Source organism: Zalophus californianus, chromosome 10, assembly GCF_009762305.2.
Source record: "Zalophus californianus isolate mZalCal1 chromosome 10, mZalCal1.pri.v2, whole genome shotgun sequence".
In the NCBI taxonomy this organism is placed as follows: Eukaryota; Metazoa; Chordata; class Mammalia; order Carnivora; family Otariidae; genus Zalophus; species Zalophus californianus.
The window spans coordinates 121,059-137,554 of NC_045604.1; the positions used below are offsets into that span (position 1 = coordinate 121,059).

The window sequence follows — 16,496 nt, forward strand, 5'->3', positions numbered from 1 at the left end:
TCTTCTCAAGCTCACATAGAACATTCTTCAAGACAGATCACATGTTAGGCCACAAAACAAGTCTTAACAAAATTAAGAAGATTGGAATCATACCAAATGTCTTTTCTAATCACAGTGGAATGAAACTAGAAATCAATAGCAATAGGAAACCTAGAAAATTCAAAAATACGTAGAAATTGAACCACCAATGGGCCAAAGAAGAAATCACAAGGGAAATCAGAAAATATCTCAAGACAAATAAAATGAAAACACAGGGATGCCTGGCTGGCTCAGTCAGTAGAACATGTGACTTTTGATCTCAGAGTGGTAAGTTCAAACCTCACGTTGGGTGTAGGGATTACCTAAAATTTTTTAAAAATAAAAATAAAAAATAAAGGGGCGCCTGGGTGACTCAGTCGGTTGGGCATCTGCCTTCAGCTCAGGTCATGATCTCAGGATTCTGGGATCGAGCCCCACGTTAGACTCCCTGCTCATGGGGAAGCTACATCTCCCTTTCCTCCTCACTCATGCTCTCTCTTACTCTCTCAAATAAATAAATAAATAAATAAATAAAATCTTTAAAAAAAATAAAGGGGCACCTGGGTGGCTCAGTCGGTTAAGTGTCTGACTCTTGGTCTTGGCTCAGGTCTTGATCTCAGGGTCATGAGTTCAAGTCCCACACTGAGCTCCACATTGGGCATGGAGCCTACTTTAATAATAATAATAATAATAAAATAAAAATGAAAACACAGCATACCAAAACATGGGATGCAGCAAAAGCAGTGCCAAAAGGGAAGTTTATAGCAGGGAGCATCTACATTAAAAAAGAAGAAAGAAGATTTGTAAGGCAGTGAAAATACTCTGCAACATATTATAATGACAGATACATGTCCTTACACATTTGTCCAAACCCATAGAAGGTACAACACCAACAGTGAACCGTAATGTAAACTACAGACTTTGTGTGGTTGTGAGGTATTAGTGGAGGTTCATCAGTTGTAACAAAGGTACGGCTCTGGTCCAGGATGTCACCAATGGGGAAAGCTGTGCATGTGTGGGTTCAATTTTGCTGAACACAAAAGTGCTCTAAAAAAAAAATCAAGTCTTAATAAAAAGAAAGAATTTCAAAGAAAAATAAACGAGGGGTGCCTGGGTGGCTCGGTCAGTTGGGCATCTGCCTTCAGCTTGGGTCATGATCCCAGGGTCCTGGAATTGAGCCCGGCGTCAGGTTCCCTGCTCAGCAAGGAGCCTGCTTCTCCCTCTGCCTGCCACTCCCCCTGATTGTGCTCTTTCTCTCTCTGTCAAATAAATCAATAAAATCTTTAAAAAAAAAAAAGCAATAAACATACACACCACATTAACAGAATAAAAGAAAAAAACACATGCTCATCACAATTGATGTAGAAAAAACATTTGACAAAATTCAACACCCTGGGCACCTGGGTGGCTCGGATGGTTGGGCGTCTGCCTTCGGCTCGGGTTGTGATCCCAGAGTCCTGGGATCGAGTCCCGCATCGGGCTCCCTGCTCCTTGGGAGCCTGCTTCTCCCTCTGCCTCTCTCTCGCTCTCTCTCTCTCTGTGTCTCTCATGAATAAATAAATAAAATCTTTAAAAAAAAAAAAATTAGTTGCATAAAACCTTTAAAAAAAAAAAATTCAACACCCTGGGGCGCCTGGGTGGCTCTGTCGTTAAGCGTCTGCTTTCGGCTCAGGTCATGATCCCAGGGTCCTGGAATCGAGCCCCACATCGGGCTCCAGCCCCACATCGGGCTCCTTGCTCACGGGAAGCCTGCTTCTCCCTCTCCCACTCCCCGTGCTTGTGTTCCCTCTCTCGCTGTGTCTCTCTCTGTCCAATAAATAAATAAAATCTTTAAAAAAAGAATTCAACACCCTTTCATGATAAACACTCAACAAACTAGGAAAAGAAGGACCATACCTCAACACAGTAAAAGCCATATATGAAAACCCACAGCTAACGTCATACTCAACAGTGAAAAACTGAGAGCTTTTCCTCTAAGACTAGGAACATAGCAAGGACACCCCCTCTCACCACTTCTGTTCAACAAAGTTCTGGAAGTCCTAGCCACAGCAATTAGGCATTGAAAAGAAATAAAAGACATCCAAACGGGAAAGGAAGAAGTAATTACCTCTGTTTCCAGGTGACATGATCTTATATGTACAAAACCCTAAAAAAACTAATACATTCAGCAAAGTTGCTGGCACAGAATCAACCCTCAAAATTATCAGTTGTGTTTCTATACACTAGCACTGAACAGTCCAAAAAGGAAATTAAGAAAATAATCTCATTTACAGCAGCATCAAAAAGAATAATATAGGGCGCCTGGGTGGCTCAGTCGTTAAGCGTCTGCCTTCGGCTCAGGTCATGATCCCAGGGTCCTGGGATCGAGCCCCACACGGGGCTCCCTGCTCAGCGGGAAGCCTGCTTCTCCCTCTCCCACTCCCCCTGCTTGTGTTCCTGTTCTCGCTGTGTCTCTCTCTGTCAAATAAATAAATAAAATCTTTAAAAAAAAAAAAAAAAGAATAATATAACTAGGAATTAGCCAAGCAGGCCGAAGACTCCTCTGCTGAAAACTACAGAACACACTGCTGAAAGCAAGAAGAGATGAATAGAAAGAAGCCCTATGTTCATGGATTGGAAGACTTCATATTGTTGAAATGTTGGTCTTACCCAAAGTGATCTACAGATTAAATGCATCCCTATCAAAATTCTAAAGGTGTTTTTTTTTTTTTTGGCAGAAATAGAAAAAAACTATCCTAAAATTCATATTGAATCTCAAAGGACCCCAGGTAGCCAAAAAAATCTTGAGAAAGAGGAACAAAGCTAGAGGCCTCACACATTCTGATTTCAAAACATACCACAAAACTACAGTAATCAAAACACTATGGAAGTGGCATAAAGACAGACATATAGACTAATGGAATGGAATGAAGAGCCCAAAAATAAAGCCTTAGTTACATGGTCAAATGATTTTCAACAAGGCTGCCAAGACTACACAATGGGGAAAGACAGTCTCCTCAACAAATGGTATTGAGAAAACTGGACATCCACCTGCAGAAGAATAAAGTGGGACCCAGACCTTACACTGCAAACAAAAATTAATTCAAAATGGATTAAAATCCTAAACATAAGACCTAAAACCATAAAACTCCTAGAAGAGGACATAGGGGGAAATCATGACATTGTAATGCGCAATGATTTCTTGGATATGACACCAAAAGCAGCTAGCTAACAAAAGCAAAAATAGACAAATGGGACTACATCAAAGTTCAAAACTTCTGCGGAGGAGAGGAAACAACAGGGTGAAAAGGTAGCCTACAAGAGGTGAGAAATACTTGCAAACTGTACATTGAACAAGAGGTTAATATTAAGAATGCATAAAGGGGCACCCAGCTGGTTCAGTTGGTGGAGCATGCAACTCTCGATCTCAGGGTGGTGAGTTCAAGCCCCACACTGGGTGTAGAGATTACTTAAAAAAAAGTTTTAAAATTTAAACAATAAAATTTAAAAAAATAAAATCTTAAAAAAAATACAAAAGAACTACAACTCAGTATTAACAACAAGACACAAATCACCCAATTTAAAATGAGCAAATAGGGGCGCCTGAATGGCTCAGTTGGTTAAGCGTCTGACTCTTGACCTCGGCTCGGGTCATGATCTCAGGGTTGTGAGTTCAAGCCCCATGTTGGGCTCCAAGCCCAGCATGGAGCCTACTCAAAAAAAAGAAGAAGAAGAAGAGAGAGAGAGAGTAAATCGACATTGAATAGACATTTATGCAAAGCAGATATGCAGTCCACAGCACATGAAAAGATGCTCAACATTAGGGAAATGCAAATCAAAACCACTAGATATCACCTCACACCTGTTAGGACGACCACTATAAAAAAAAAAAAAAAAAAAAAAAAAACAGAACACAAAGTGTTGGCAAGAATGTGGAGAAATCAAAACCCTTGTGCACTGTCGGTGGGAATGCAAACTGGTGCAGCCACTGCGGAGGTTCCCCAAAAATTTGAAAAATAAAACTAACAGCAATCCCACTTCTGGGTGTATCTCAGAAGCATTGGAAATAGAATCTTGAAGAGATATTAGTGCTCCCAAGAAGTAGAAGCAAATTACATGTCCGCCAACAGGTGAATGATAAGGAAGATGTGGTATACGTAGAATGGAATATTATCCAGCCTTTAAAAAGAAGGAAATGGTGGTGTATGCAACAGGGATAAACCGTGAGGACATTATACTACGTGATTTAAGCCAACCCTAAAGACAAATATGGCAGGATTCCACTTATCTGAGATGTCTAAAGTCATCAAACTCATAGAAACACACAGTAGAATAGTGGTTTCCAGGGGCTGAGGGGTCTGCTCTTTGATGTACAGGGTCTCAGTCATGCAAGATGAAAAAGTTCTCAAGATCTGCAGTACAACAAAGTACATGTAGTTAACAACCAGAATGTACCCTTAAAAGCTGTTGAGGGAGGGGCGCCTGGTGGCTCAGTCAGTGAAGCATTCGTCTTGGGCTCAGGTCATGATCCCAGGGTCCTGGGATCGAGCCCCGCATCGGGCTCCTTGCTCAATGGGGAGTCTGCTTCTCCCTCTGCCCATAACCCTGCTCATTCTCTCTCTCTCAAATAAATAAAATCTTGGGGGGAAAAAAAAGTTGTTGAGGGTAAAATTATGTTACATGTTTTTTACCACAATCATATATAGAGACCCCCCCCAAAGAAATGTGAACAAGCTCTTCCCCACTTAGGGCAGCGCAGTGACCCTCAGGACAGGCAAAGGGTAACTGGGGAGGGGTCACCGTAAAGGGGGGTTGAGGAAGGGGACCGCTCACCACTAAAGGCCTGTCCTGAGCAGATTATCTGAAAAACTCGAGGATCTGTAAATGGAGTTCAATAAAACAGCCTGTGCTTGTGCCTCTTCTGAAAAACCTGAAATTTTGGAGCACACCACCCCAGGTGGAACACCCTTGATCTGCAGCCTGCTGCCTGGGTTTCCTGCCTTGCTGCTGGCCTTCCAGAGGGGCGGGGTGCTGTCTCACTCAGGGCAAGAACAGGGAGAAGCCAGCATCGCCCCCCTGCCCCGCAGGTCAGCTCTGGCCTCCCACACCCCTCTCCTTCACCCTTACTTTCCCATCCCACAAACTTCTCTGGGTATTAGAAGAATCTGTTGATGAGGATGAGTCGAGGCTGAGGGTTGCAGCTGCTCTCTTACGGAACTGGAAAGAGGCCCTAATGGGACACACTGTGTGCCCAGAAGTGGAGCAGGAGTCTGAATGGGGGCTACAAGGGCCCAGGGATGGTGACACATGGCTTTTGACCCTTCACGGAGCCAGATGGGGATTGCCTCTGACCCAGGGCTAACAGCACCTGCCAGACCCAGGCATTCTGGCCTCTCTCTCTGGTGAGATTCCCCCTTGCCTTAGGCCCCAGGGCAAAGACCACCAAGGAATGAGGAGGTTCCAGGGAGCGGAAAGGCTTTAATGAGCATCACAACGGGACTGGGTGAGGGGTACAGACTCCAAATCCAGCCTCACTGCCATCGCCTCAGTGAGCAGGAAGGTGGGGGCCCAGCCCTGCTCAGCTGTCCCCTGACCCAGAGCTGGGAGGGGAGTCCCTGGGAATCTTCTCTACCCAGCAAAGGGGGTGAGAGAAAGGGGAGAGCTCTGCTGCCGCCGCCAGGAGCAGAAAGACCTCAAGCAGCAAGCTGACCTCCAGAGGTCGGGAGAGACCCCGAATCAGGCAGAACATCAGCCGCTGGAAGGGCTGATGGGCTAAGCAGGTGAGGAAACTCGTGGGACCCCCCAAACAGCACTGAAAACTCAGAGGGGGCCTCAGAGCCTGCTGGCTCCAGGGACTAAGACCCCTAAGGAGTCACCCCCAGACTGAGACATCACAAAGGGGCCCTTTGCCCTGTCCAGCAAGGGCCAGCAGAAGGTCTGGAGGGAGAAGCGAGGGTGGGAGCCTGGGCGGGCAGAGGAGGCCGAGGGGAGCCTGGGAAGTGCACCAGGGGCTGGGCGGCAGGCAGCGCCATGAAGGGAAGGTGGGAGGGTCCTCTAGCTGCTGTCCTGCTGTTCCTGCTGGCGGATGAGGTTGGCAATGGGACTGGTGATGCCGCCTATCAAGGTCCAGTACTCATCGAAGCTGATGCGCCCATCGTGGTTGGCGTCCAGGTTCTGGATGAGCTTGTCGGCAGCCTTTCGGTTTCCCGTGTCCTGGAGAGGAATGGGAGTCAGCAGTACTGAGGGCAGCGGCCCCGCAGAGCCCAAGACAGGACTCCTGGGGCTCTGGCCTGAGTAGCTGCTGCCTGGGAAGCTTCGAACCGAGCCCTCCCTGGTCAGGCCTGGGTACCCTGAGAGGACAGAGGCCTGGGCGGGGAGGGGGGAGACCCTGTTTTGGGGGGTCACTCTGAAAAGACAGAAGGCACAGTGAGGGAGGGTACCCATGTGAGGACAAAGGCTTGGGGGGTAGACAAGGCCCTTGGGTGGGGGCACTTCACCGTCAGCATATGGTTGAGCTCTTTCTGAAGCATCTTCCGGAAGCTGCTCTTGCTGATCTTGTTCTTGACCAGGCTGTGTTTAGACACGTACTTGTAGAAGTTTTCCACCAGGACCACGACCGCCTTCTCCAGCTCCGTGTAGCAGTCGGCCATCTCACCGCCTCACTGCTCGGGGGGCCTGGGCACCACGAACAGGGGAGGTGAGGAGCCCTCACAGTCCAAACCGCCTCCGGCCCCCTGCCCTCATCCGCCCCCTGGGCCCCCAGGCTGGCAGGAGGGATGCAGGAGGGATGAGACAGGAAAAGGGGGGCACCAGGGTGGGCCTGGAATGCGAACTGTGTGGTTGCTGTAATCCAGATGCTCACCAGCTCGACCGCCCCAACAGGTTCCCCCAGCAGCTTCCCCAGGCCCTGCCCCAGCCCCAGGCACTTGGCCTGCCAGAGCCCCAGTGAGATCAGGAGGCTCCCGTGGGAAGGGGGTAGAGTAAGTGCCCATCCCTCTGCCCTCTCCACACCTGACCCACCCAGGGCCCCTGCCCTGGGAGCAAGCACACAGCTAGAAGGGGGCAGGGAGGCCAGAAGCCGTAACCCCCCAGTGGCAGGATTGGCAGAGACCCTAGACCAGGCCACAGAGCAGGGGGCAGGGACCTAGGCCCTCCCCAGTCCCTTCAGCTGGGCACCAGGACAGGGACCTCAGGAGCCCGGGGAAGGGAAAGGACGATACCCTCATCCATTGAGTCAGACTTTCTGCAGAACCCCACCTACACCCTGCTAGGCTGCCCTCCCTCATATCCACCCCAAAATACATAGGAGGACCCAAAGACCCTCCAGCCCGTTACCTAAGGAGGAGCTAGGCCTGGTCCTGCCCCAGCTGGAGACAGAGCTGCCGCCAGAGACCACATGTATCACCCCTCACACCAGGACAAAAGGCACTCACAGTCCAAGCGGATACAGCCTTCTGAATAACAGGATATGAGGGGAACAGGCGCGTCTACTCTGTGAGTTGCCGCCCATGCCCAGAGCCCCCCCAAGTGAACCGGGGCAAATGAGCCTCCCCTCCCGCCCCCAAGCCCAGGAATGTGCTACAGCTGCCCTGCTGTCAGATCCTGGCAAGGGAAGGTGGACACAGCCACCATCCTGGGCATCCCGTGGCCCGACCTGGAAGAGAGGTCTGCTTGGCCAGGCCTCACCACAGCCCTATCCCCTGCCCTTGGCACCCTGCCTCCCTGGCCCCCAGACTCCCAGGCCGCACTGGCAGGGGCTACCGTCTCTTCCGGGGTCTGGTCTCCCCAGATACCAGGCATTCCTTGAGGCAAGGATAGTTTCTTACATGCAGCCATTGTGTTTTCTGAACCAAAGGGCATGACTCATAGACTTCAGGACCACTTTTTTAAAATCCTAAGTACATAAGCTCCCTGCTTTTAATCTCTGCGTCTCCCCTCGCCTGCATCATCTGGCGCAATGGCTTACCTGAGGTGTATGTTCTATAAATATTCTACCTCCTTCCAGCCCTGGTACCAGGTATCCAAAGCCCCTGACCACCCTTCTAAGATACTTCCCTTACGAAGCTCTTTACGAAGGAAGGATGTGACCCAGAGGGATGAGGCCCTAATGGAGGAAGAAAGTGGGGGTTGAGACAGAGGAGTGTCTCTGACCAGGGACGCTGCCTTCTGTCCCTGCCTTGCCCACCTGACCACTCTGGTCTGTGGCTAGAGGATGGAGAATGGAACTGGGACTCTAAGAAACCACATTCTTTCCCCATGCTCTTTGTCTATTAAGTGTGTGACTGGGGCACCTGGGTGTCTCAGAAAGTTAGGCGTCTGCCTTCAGCTCAGGTCATGATCCCAGGGGCCTGGGATAGGGCATCGGGCTCCCTGCTCATCAGGGAATCTGCTTTTCCCTCTCCTGCTCTCCCTGCAGGAACATGTTCTGGGCATGTTGCCTCTCCCTCTCTCTCTCTCTCTCTCTCTCTCTCTCTCTGTCAAATAAATAAATAAAATCTTTAAAAAAAAAAAAAAGGTGTGTGACTGCGAGGTCCAATGTAAGACTTTCTTTCTTTCTTTTTTTTTCAAAGATTTTATTTATTTTTCAATAGAGAGAGAGAGACAGTGAGAGAGGGAACACAAGCAGGGGGAGTGGGAGAGGGAGAAGCAGGCTTCCCGCGAGCAGGGAGCCCGATGCGGGGCTCGATCCCAGGACCCCGGGATCATGACCTGAGCTGAAGGCAGACGCCTAACGGCTGAGCCACCCAGGCGCCCTTCAATATAAGACTTTCATGCAAACACCCTAACACTCACAAATGACAAGGGAGAAGAGTTTCGATCCACGAACCAGTGCTCTGCTGCCCCTGAGTGGGGAATGGCCCAGGACCAGGACCAGCATTCCTGGGGATTCCAAAAGCTGTAGCCCCCTCAGCAAGGACTGTGCCAAGCCTACTCCCCACCAACGTTTGGGAGTAGGAAGGTAGCTCAGAGAACGCCCAAACCTAAACCGTTCCAGACCTTGTTCCTAAGTGAGGAACCCTGTGGGAACTAGTCAGGGAGAGGAAAGAGAAAGAAATCAGGTTTCGGGTGCTGTGCCTCTACCCCCTCCCCCTGGCCCACCCGCCCTCCTCACCACCTTTCTTAGAGTCTTGTTTCTCCGACTCCTCCTGCCCTTCCTGATACCACGTCCCAGCCTCTACCTGGCCTCTGGCAGCCGAGCAGGCCAGACACAGCTGAGCACCCAGGACAGTCAGTTGCCTGCCTCAACAGCCCTGATTTTTGGTCCCCAGTAGTCCATCCCCCACCTTCTAGCCACATGGGAAGGCGGGAGATAGCCATCTGGGTAAGTGCTTCTCCAAGCTTTTTCTGGAGAAGGGTGTCAGAGTGGGTTAGTCAGGTGCCATTACCCTCTTCCTCCCTCCCTCCCCTGGAGGCCAGGGCACAGGCACCTGCCCCTCCCGCCTGCCGCAATCAGCCACCAGCCAAGGTGGAATCAGGCTGGAGGGTCAAGCTGTCCCATCAGCCCCTCCTAGGAAGGGTTGGCAGGAGGGAGGTCCTGGCCTGAGAGCCTGGGGAGTGGGGTGGACGTGTACATTAGAGCCTTCCCAAAATGTAGGAGTGGGGGGGCCACTTGTCCTCCAAAGGGCCTTCGTACCCAGAGCCCCCAACGCTCCTGCTCTCCTTGTCCCTCCCTTAGCTGATTCACCCTTGAGCAACCCAGAGGCCCCACCCCATCCCCGCCCACCTCAGTCCTGCTTGCTGACTTCTCCCAAAGCCTAGGAGCGCTCTGACCCTTGACCCTGGGTCTTGGCCACAGCACCCCCGCCTCCCACCCCCAGGTTCTAGGCCTCACCCCTCCAATTGCCTCCTAGCCACCCCCAGTCCCCTTCAGTCTGGAGCCCTGAACATCCACCACACACAAATCCACCCTCTCTCCCCACTACACATACTCTTCTCAAGTCTCGAATGGTCTCTAGGTGTTAGGAGGTGTCCCTGAACTTCTACGCCTCCTGGTCACCGTCCTCTCTAGAGCTTGGCCCACTCTCAAGCCTGAATTTGGCGCTTCCTGTGTCCCTTTCATACACCTCAAATTCATTCGCTCATTTCTCTTATTTATTTATTTATTTATTTGACAGAAAGAGATACAGTGAGAGAAGGAACACAAGCAGGGGGAGTGGCAGAGGGAGAAGCAGGCTTCCCACGGAGCAGGGAGCCCGATGCGGGGCTCGATCCCAGGACCCTGGGACCACGACCTGAGCCGAAGGCAGACGCTTAACAACTGAGCCACCCAGGCGCCCCAGTTCACTCATTTCTCATCATTTATTTCCTTCTTCATCCATCAACTCATTTATTCACTCATTCAATCACCTGCTAGTTCTCTCGTTCATTCACTCATTCCTTTCCTTCTTCATTCATTCGTCTGCCCCAAGTGCCTTCAGTACACAGGGAAAGTGTGATCTGAACTGGCTGGTACCTTGTCACTCTATTTACAAGGCTGTTTCAAATGAGTATCTCCAACCTCAACAGCGCCATTCTGTGCTCCGTCTTCTCACTCTTTTCCTGGTTCCAGAGGCTAATGTCTCACACAGGTGCCCCTGCCCCCCCCACCCTCACAGGACTCACTGCATCTAATTCACACATCCACACACAGAGCCCCCATGCCCTGTCCACCCACCTCTGCTTTAGAGCATGTCTCTGGAGGAAGAAGCCTACTCCTCTGGAGCAGTGTCCAGATAAGTGGAGTTGGAGTATGGTGTGGACAGTCACACAGCCTACTGCCCCCCTGGTCTCACCAACAGGCAGAGAGCTCTTTACTAGTCAGCAAGTAAGGCTGAGCCCAGCCCACCAGCACTTGCAGTGCTCCCTCTCGGAGCACCCCTGCCCTCACCCCCAACCCTACAGGGCTGGGCAGGCACCGCAAGGCCCCAACAGTGCAGGTGGCTCCACCAAGCAAAGCCAGTCAAGCCACAACCTGCCTGGGTCCTGAAGTGGAAACAAGTCTCCTCTCCTCGGGCTCTCAGGCTCGCTGGGCCCTTCCTGGTTCCTCCTGGACCCCATCACCTCTCCCAGGACACGGTTCCCAAAGCTGGTTGAGGCCTGTGTCCAGGTCGGACCACCTCCCAACCCCCACCAACACGCGTTTGTCCTTTTTCTGTTAAGGGAGGGTTGGAGCAGCTGCGACAAAGCTCCTGAGCACTCTGCCTTGCGGCGCAGGCCCTGGAGAAGAGCCCCGTCAGCCTCTGGGGTAGGGAGGGGGGGGTCTCCCCACCCCATCCACGCCTCTGAAGGCCTCTCCAGCCCCCAGCCCCACCAGAAATCTCCAACCCCAAACCAGCCTGTGGGAAAATTAACAATTAACCGAACCTTCCTGCCCAGTCTCTAGCAGGCCCCCCGCTCCAGGCTCCCTTCACTGCCCCTCCTCCTGGCCCCAAATGCTTGCAGGGCCTCTCCAGCAGCCCCAGACCTCCCAGGATGGGCTGGGGGTGCTCACCTGCCTCCTCGGACTGTCTCCTCTCCAGCAGGGCTCTGGGGCCTGGGCTCTGGCACTGCCAAGCTGCTCCCCCCACCCCCCGCTCAGCTCGGCCAGGACTCCTCCCCGCTTCGCTCCCAGAATCTGTCCCACTCCCCCAGCAGTGCCTGGCTGAGCTGGCTCAGTGGGGAGGTAGTGACTGAGCTCCCTCTTGGCTTAGCCCTGGGGTTGGGCCCTTGTTAAAGGGATACACACCTTTTTTAACACCCCTCCACTCCACCCCAAAGGGAGTGGTGGAAGCAGGCACCCCCCCACACTCCACCCTCCTCGTCCTGCAGGGCCTGAGCAGAAGGAGTCTAGTCGGTGGAGAAGAAAGGGAAGGGCTGTCACCTGGATCACTGGGGGAGCCCAGTTTCAGGGTCCCCCAACAGACAAGTTCAATGAGCATTCCAGGCCAGCCTGGTTGGCCACAGAAACTTCCTTGCTCTTAGGATTTCAGGAGTAATGCCTGATTCCTGTGGGCCCCAGTCAGAAGCCGCAGCAGAGCCTGGCCCCTGGCCTTCAGACTCCCGTTCCGACCACCAGGAGCTGACACCCATTCCTAGGACCTGTCAGGTGCAGCAGAGGATTCTTCTGGAAACACCTCTCCACCCCTTCCCCAGGACACCCAAGGGAATTGGCCAGTAGAGACTTCAGCTCTGGGCACTTGCTCTGTGTCAGGCTCTCTTCTAAGGACTTTATGTGATGTGTCCACTATCCTCTTAACAAATCTGTGAGAGATATGGAGACTCCATTTTACAGATGAGGAAACTGACACTCTGGGAGCATGCCCAAAGCTCCAGAGATAATCAGTAGGAGAGCTGGGCGCAAACCCAGGCTGCTCGGCCTGTTTCTCAGCCCCGCCTTTCCCTTGCTGCCAGTCAGCTAAGGTCCAGCACACCTGGGTCCATAACCGCTTCCCCAGGTGAGCACACGTGGCCTCTCTCTTGTCAGAGGACCAGCCCCTGGGCAAAGAGAAGCCTATCCTTCAGAGAGAACCAGGTCTCCCAACTTGGGGCCTGGGACCCACCCTCCAAGCCAAATCCATGGGGAAAGGTGAGTCCCCCACTCACTCCCGCTGCAACCACCGCAGCCCCACGTGTCCTGGGCCACCAAGGACTCTGCCATTCACCCCAAATCACCTGGGGACCGAGGTGGGGGGTAGATGTCCAGTCAAGACAACATCTTTTCTTTTTCCATTTTTTTATTAATCAAATGATACAAAACAACCATCATCCTTTAAATGCCCAAGCACCCAGCTGGTCCTCTCCCAAAGTCACACCCTCCTCTGCCTCTCCCTCAGCCTGCTCTTTCTCGTCCCCTGCCCTAGGCCAGGGACAGAGTCCTGGGACGAGGCTGGGCAGAGCTGGAGGCAGGAAGGTGTAGCACCAGACAGACAGCTACTGTGTGGGTTGGGGAAGAGATTGGGAAGGGTAGGTTCTCAGAGACCCTTCTTCGTAACAAATACCCAGCCCTATTGCCAGCCCCCTTCTTCCAATCATTTCCGGTAGCCCACCTCCTCTCTGCCCTCCCACCCACCCCCCCCCGAACCAAATTACTTGGCCCTCTCACCACCCTTATCCCTCCAGCATCTCACCACACCTAACCCTGGCCCCCACCCACCCCCGAGCCTCCCTCTGGTGGGGACTCCTGGACCCGGTAGCTCCATGGCGCTCCCAGGGATGAAGTGCACAGAGAGCCCTGGGAAGGGTCACTGAGGACTTGAACCTTGCAGAGGTGAGGCAGGTGCAGACGGGGGAGTCACGTGGTGCAGGTGGAGAGGACTTTTATTTCTAGACCCCAACATCCCCTCAAGAATTCCAGGAAAAGGTTCTCAGCTGCCCCGGACAGGGCTCTCCAGCTTCACACTCCTGGCTGCTTCTCCAATCAGCTCCCAGAAACTCCCAAACTCCAGTTTAGAATCGTTACAGCTGCCCAAGTTGGCAATTTTCTCTTCCAGCCCACAGTTGCTCTGAGGGGAGGGAAGACACCACAGCTCAGCAAGGCAGAACCTCCCGTCTTCCTGCCCCACCCTGCCCGGGGGGCAGGACGCAGGACCTGTGCCTACCTGGCACCGGCAAGGGGAAGGGCTAGGGGTTGTTAGTGCCTGGGGCCGGGCCACTGTGGGTGGGGTCTTGGAGACCTTGCTAGGGAAGTCAGGGTGCTGCCTGGGGTGGGGCCCACTCAGTACCGGCATGAGGTGGGGCAGCTGCTGGGTGACCAGGTCCTGTAGTTCGGAGGCGGTCAGCGTCTCCTTCCCACCCTCCACAGAGTACTGGTGGAAGTTCTTGATGAGGGTCTCAATGGCCCTCTCCACATTGCTGAATTCCTGCGCATCCTGAGGGCAGGGGACATCACCAACATCAGGGAGGCTCCACCCACCCAACAACACCCTGGCTAATGGGGCAGAAGACAGCTGGAAGGCACAGAGGCTCCCACCCACTCCAGAGCCCAGCATCTAGCCCCCCTGCCCCCACTGGCCTCTGCCCTGAGCCACAGGCCAAGCAAGGCTTCCTCCCTGTCAGTGACAGCCTCCACGCAGGATGGGTTCTAGCATGAGGCATAGACACCTCTTCCCAGGAGGGCTCCTTGTGTGGACACATCATCCTGTGTGGACACCAGAGAGGAGGTTAGGTCTTCCAGGCAAGGTCTAGGGTACAAGGCAAGGCCAAGGCAAGGGGGCAGAAGTCAACAGGGACGCAGACCCTCAAGGTGGAGGAGTGGAGCATGGGAACAGAAAGGCCAGCCATGAATGGGCCCACCTCAGCATTGGCGGACCGACACTGTCCCATGGTGCCCGGTGCGCTTGTCCTGGTGAGAGTTGTGTTGTCCTACAGCTGGCTCCAGCGGAGCCGATGGCTCATGGTCTGCCTAGAGAAGGAGGGGGACGGAGGGGATGGGAGGGCTCAGCATTTCTTTCTCAAATATCCCCTCTGGCTGTACCCCAGATATTCTGTGCCTCACTCAGGAGGTCGGCGCCAGCTCCACACGAAGCCCGGCCCCTGTGAAGGATCCAGGCAGGAGCCGAGGTCACAGCCCCCAGGCCCACCATCTAGAGGGCCTCACCCTGGAGCCAAGGTCACAGCCCCCAGGCCCACCATCTAGAGGGCCTCACCCTGGATCAGGCCTCCCACTTCTTCCCACCACTCACCTCTGCTCTGCACATGCGCACGCACACACACACCCCCCCAGCCTCTAGGACCTGGCTCCCAGCCCTTCTCCTGGCAGGCTAGGGTAGAATAGCCAAGTGTTGCCGCTGGACAGGGGGCAGCCCATTTAGTTGAAAAGTGCTGTGTCTCCTTACCTGCTGGGAGCTGCTGAGACAGGACGCGAGGAGTTGGCGCACCTGAGCTCAGCTCTTATACCTGGGGGCAGGGAGGGAAGGCAGGGGGCTGGGCCTCCTCCCGAAGCCTCCCCTGCTCTTACTGTCATCTGGGCTGTGAGCCAGGGGCGTGGGCCCCACCCTCCATTGGCCAGAGCTCCAAGAGCCCGCCCACCCTGCCACTGGAGGGGACCATGAAGGGCTGGGTCTGGATCGCCCCTGGCCCCAGACCAGCAGGCAGAGTCAAGGCCAGAGAAAGGGAAGGGAAGAGTGGGGGCTTGGCAACACTGCGGGGTCAAGCCCGGGAGGAAAATCCTGGAAGCATTGTAGGGCAGGGAAGTGGAGGGGCTTTGAGAAGGAGAATCAGAGGCTGATCGAGGCAGGGCTTGTGGTCCAGAGGGAATGAGGGACATGTGAATTGAGAGAGGTCCCCAGGGACCACTCTGTACTCTGCCATGTCACACACACGCACTCATACTCCTCCCACCGGGGCCAGTTTGGGTGATGACACTCATACCTGCAGTCCCCACGGCTGAGAGGTGGGGAAGGAGCCACAGAAGGGCAGCCTGGTAGAGGGGGCCCAACTGAGTGTTGTCCCAACTCCCCTTCAGCTCCCCTCGGCCAGCACGCACATGTGTGAGAGAGACCCAGATGGGTTACCTGGCAGTTAACTACCCCTCCAAACAGGTTGGGCTGCCTACTTCTCCCTCCCTCAGAAAGCCATGCCTTCCCTAACCGCCCCCCCACCCCAATCCAGTGCCCAGGATGACATCCCAGGAAGCCTGGAATGACCCCAGTGGACCTCCTCACCTGATGGGGAGGGGGAAGGGAGAAGGGCAGGCGAGTTAGTGTGGGTCAAGGCAAGGATGGGGGGGGGGGCAAAGCCTGAACTCTGAGGTCAGGAGCATGTCTCCCACGCCCCTCCCAGCCTGTCCCTGTGTCTCCTTCTAGGGCTCCCCTGTACTGCTAGAAGTGTCTCCATGAAAAGGCCCTCCCAACAGTGTCTCATCATCCCTGTTCCTCAGAGGGTCTCAATCTGGGGACCCCCTGAGGGGCTCAATCTGAGGGTTTCTCCAAGAGTGCCTCAAACTTGGATCCCACTGAGGAGTCTCAGTCTGGGGGACCCTCCTAGAGTCTCTCGCTGTGGGGAAGCCCCCTGTGAGATCCCCTCTGGAATGTCTTCAGCCAAATGACCCCTCAAAGAGTTGCAGCCTGGGGGTCCTTCTAGGGTCTCTCAGTCTGAGGGCACTTAGATGGAAGGTCTCAACCTAGGACCCTTTTTTGGTGTGTAGTAGGGAGGTTGTCTCAGCCTAAATGTCCCTCTGGAGTAATGGACACCAGACCCTGGCAGTGACAGCCGCCAGAAGGCTTCACCCACTGGGCTGCCCTGCCTCTGCTCCCTCTGGTGGCGGGCAATGCAAACCATACACCCCTCAAGCCAAGAAGGATGGGGAGAGGGGCACCACCGCCCATCCCACAGTCTTCATACCAGACCCTTGTGTCCATTCTTCTGCCTCAACCCTGCTATGCAGGGAGGAAGGAGAGGAGGGCCTAGTGTTCCCAAGCTGCCCATCCAGAGATGATCCTAGTTCCTCACAGAGGCTATGGAACATCAACCCAGTTCCACCTATTCTTGTCTTTGTGAGCTCGGCCTCTCTAAAATCTGCCTCCTCATCTCTAACATAGGAT

At 53.6% G+C, this 16,496-nt stretch overlaps 2 protein-coding genes across 4 annotated transcripts; both read right to left on the reverse strand.

Annotated features, from left to right (window-relative positions):
• Positions 1–5,436: 5,436 nt before the first annotated feature.
• On the reverse strand, positions 5,437–11,647 carry S100A16 (S100 calcium binding protein A16). 2 transcript variants are annotated; one of them, XM_027611833.2, is made up of 3 exons: positions 11,468–11,647; positions 6,495–6,672; positions 5,437–6,210 (listed from the first exon to the last, which is right to left on the reverse strand). In XM_027611833.2, exons 2-3 carry the CDS (start codon positions 6,645–6,647, stop codon positions 6,052–6,054), a joined length of 312 nt encoding a protein of 103 aa, XP_027467634.1. In that variant the 5' UTR covers positions 6,648–6,672; positions 11,468–11,647; the 3' UTR covers positions 5,437–6,051. The 2 variants fall into 2 exon arrangements, with proteins under 2 accessions (XP_027467634.1, XP_027467633.1); XM_027611832.2 differs by lacking the exon at positions 11,468–11,647 and adding an exon at positions 7,333–7,451.
• Positions 11,648–12,678: 1,031 nt separating this feature from the next.
• On the reverse strand, positions 12,679–14,890 carry S100A14 (S100 calcium binding protein A14). 2 transcript variants are annotated; one of them, XM_027613075.2, is made up of 4 exons: positions 14,790–14,890; positions 14,248–14,356; positions 13,677–13,823; positions 12,679–13,457 (listed from the first exon to the last, which is right to left on the reverse strand). In XM_027613075.2, the coding sequence occupies exons 2-4, from the start codon at positions 14,275–14,277 to the stop codon at positions 13,320–13,322; spliced, it is 315 nt and encodes a 104-aa protein (XP_027468876.1). In that variant the 5' UTR covers positions 14,278–14,356; positions 14,790–14,890; the 3' UTR covers positions 12,679–13,319. The 2 variants fall into 2 exon arrangements, with proteins under 2 accessions (XP_027468876.1, XP_027468874.1); XM_027613073.2 differs by lacking the exons at positions 14,248–14,356; positions 14,790–14,890 and having other exon boundaries at positions 13,677–13,958.
• Between the last annotated feature and the right edge of the window lie 1,606 nt (positions 14,891–16,496).

What these genes read in the sequence shown, in the direction of transcription:
- S100A16 (XM_027611833.2), bottom strand. Translation starts at nt 6,647, where the DNA reads ATGGCCGACTGCTACACGGAGCTGGAGAAGGCGGTCGTGGTCCTGGTG. An exon ending in AGCTCAACCATATGCTGACG is followed by an intron (nt 6,211 to 6,494) that starts GTGAAGTGCCCC and finishes ATTCCTCTCCAG; the next exon opens with GACACGGGAAACCGAAAGGC.
- S100A14 (XM_027613073.2), bottom strand. Translation starts at nt 13,943, where the DNA reads ATGCTGGGCTCTGGAGTGGGTGGGAGCCTCTGTGCCTTCCAGCTGTCT. An exon ending in AGCTGCCCCACCTCATGCCG is followed by an intron (nt 13,458 to 13,676) that starts GTACTGAGTGGG and finishes CCCTCCCCTCAG; the next exon opens with AGCAACTGTGGGCTGGAAGA.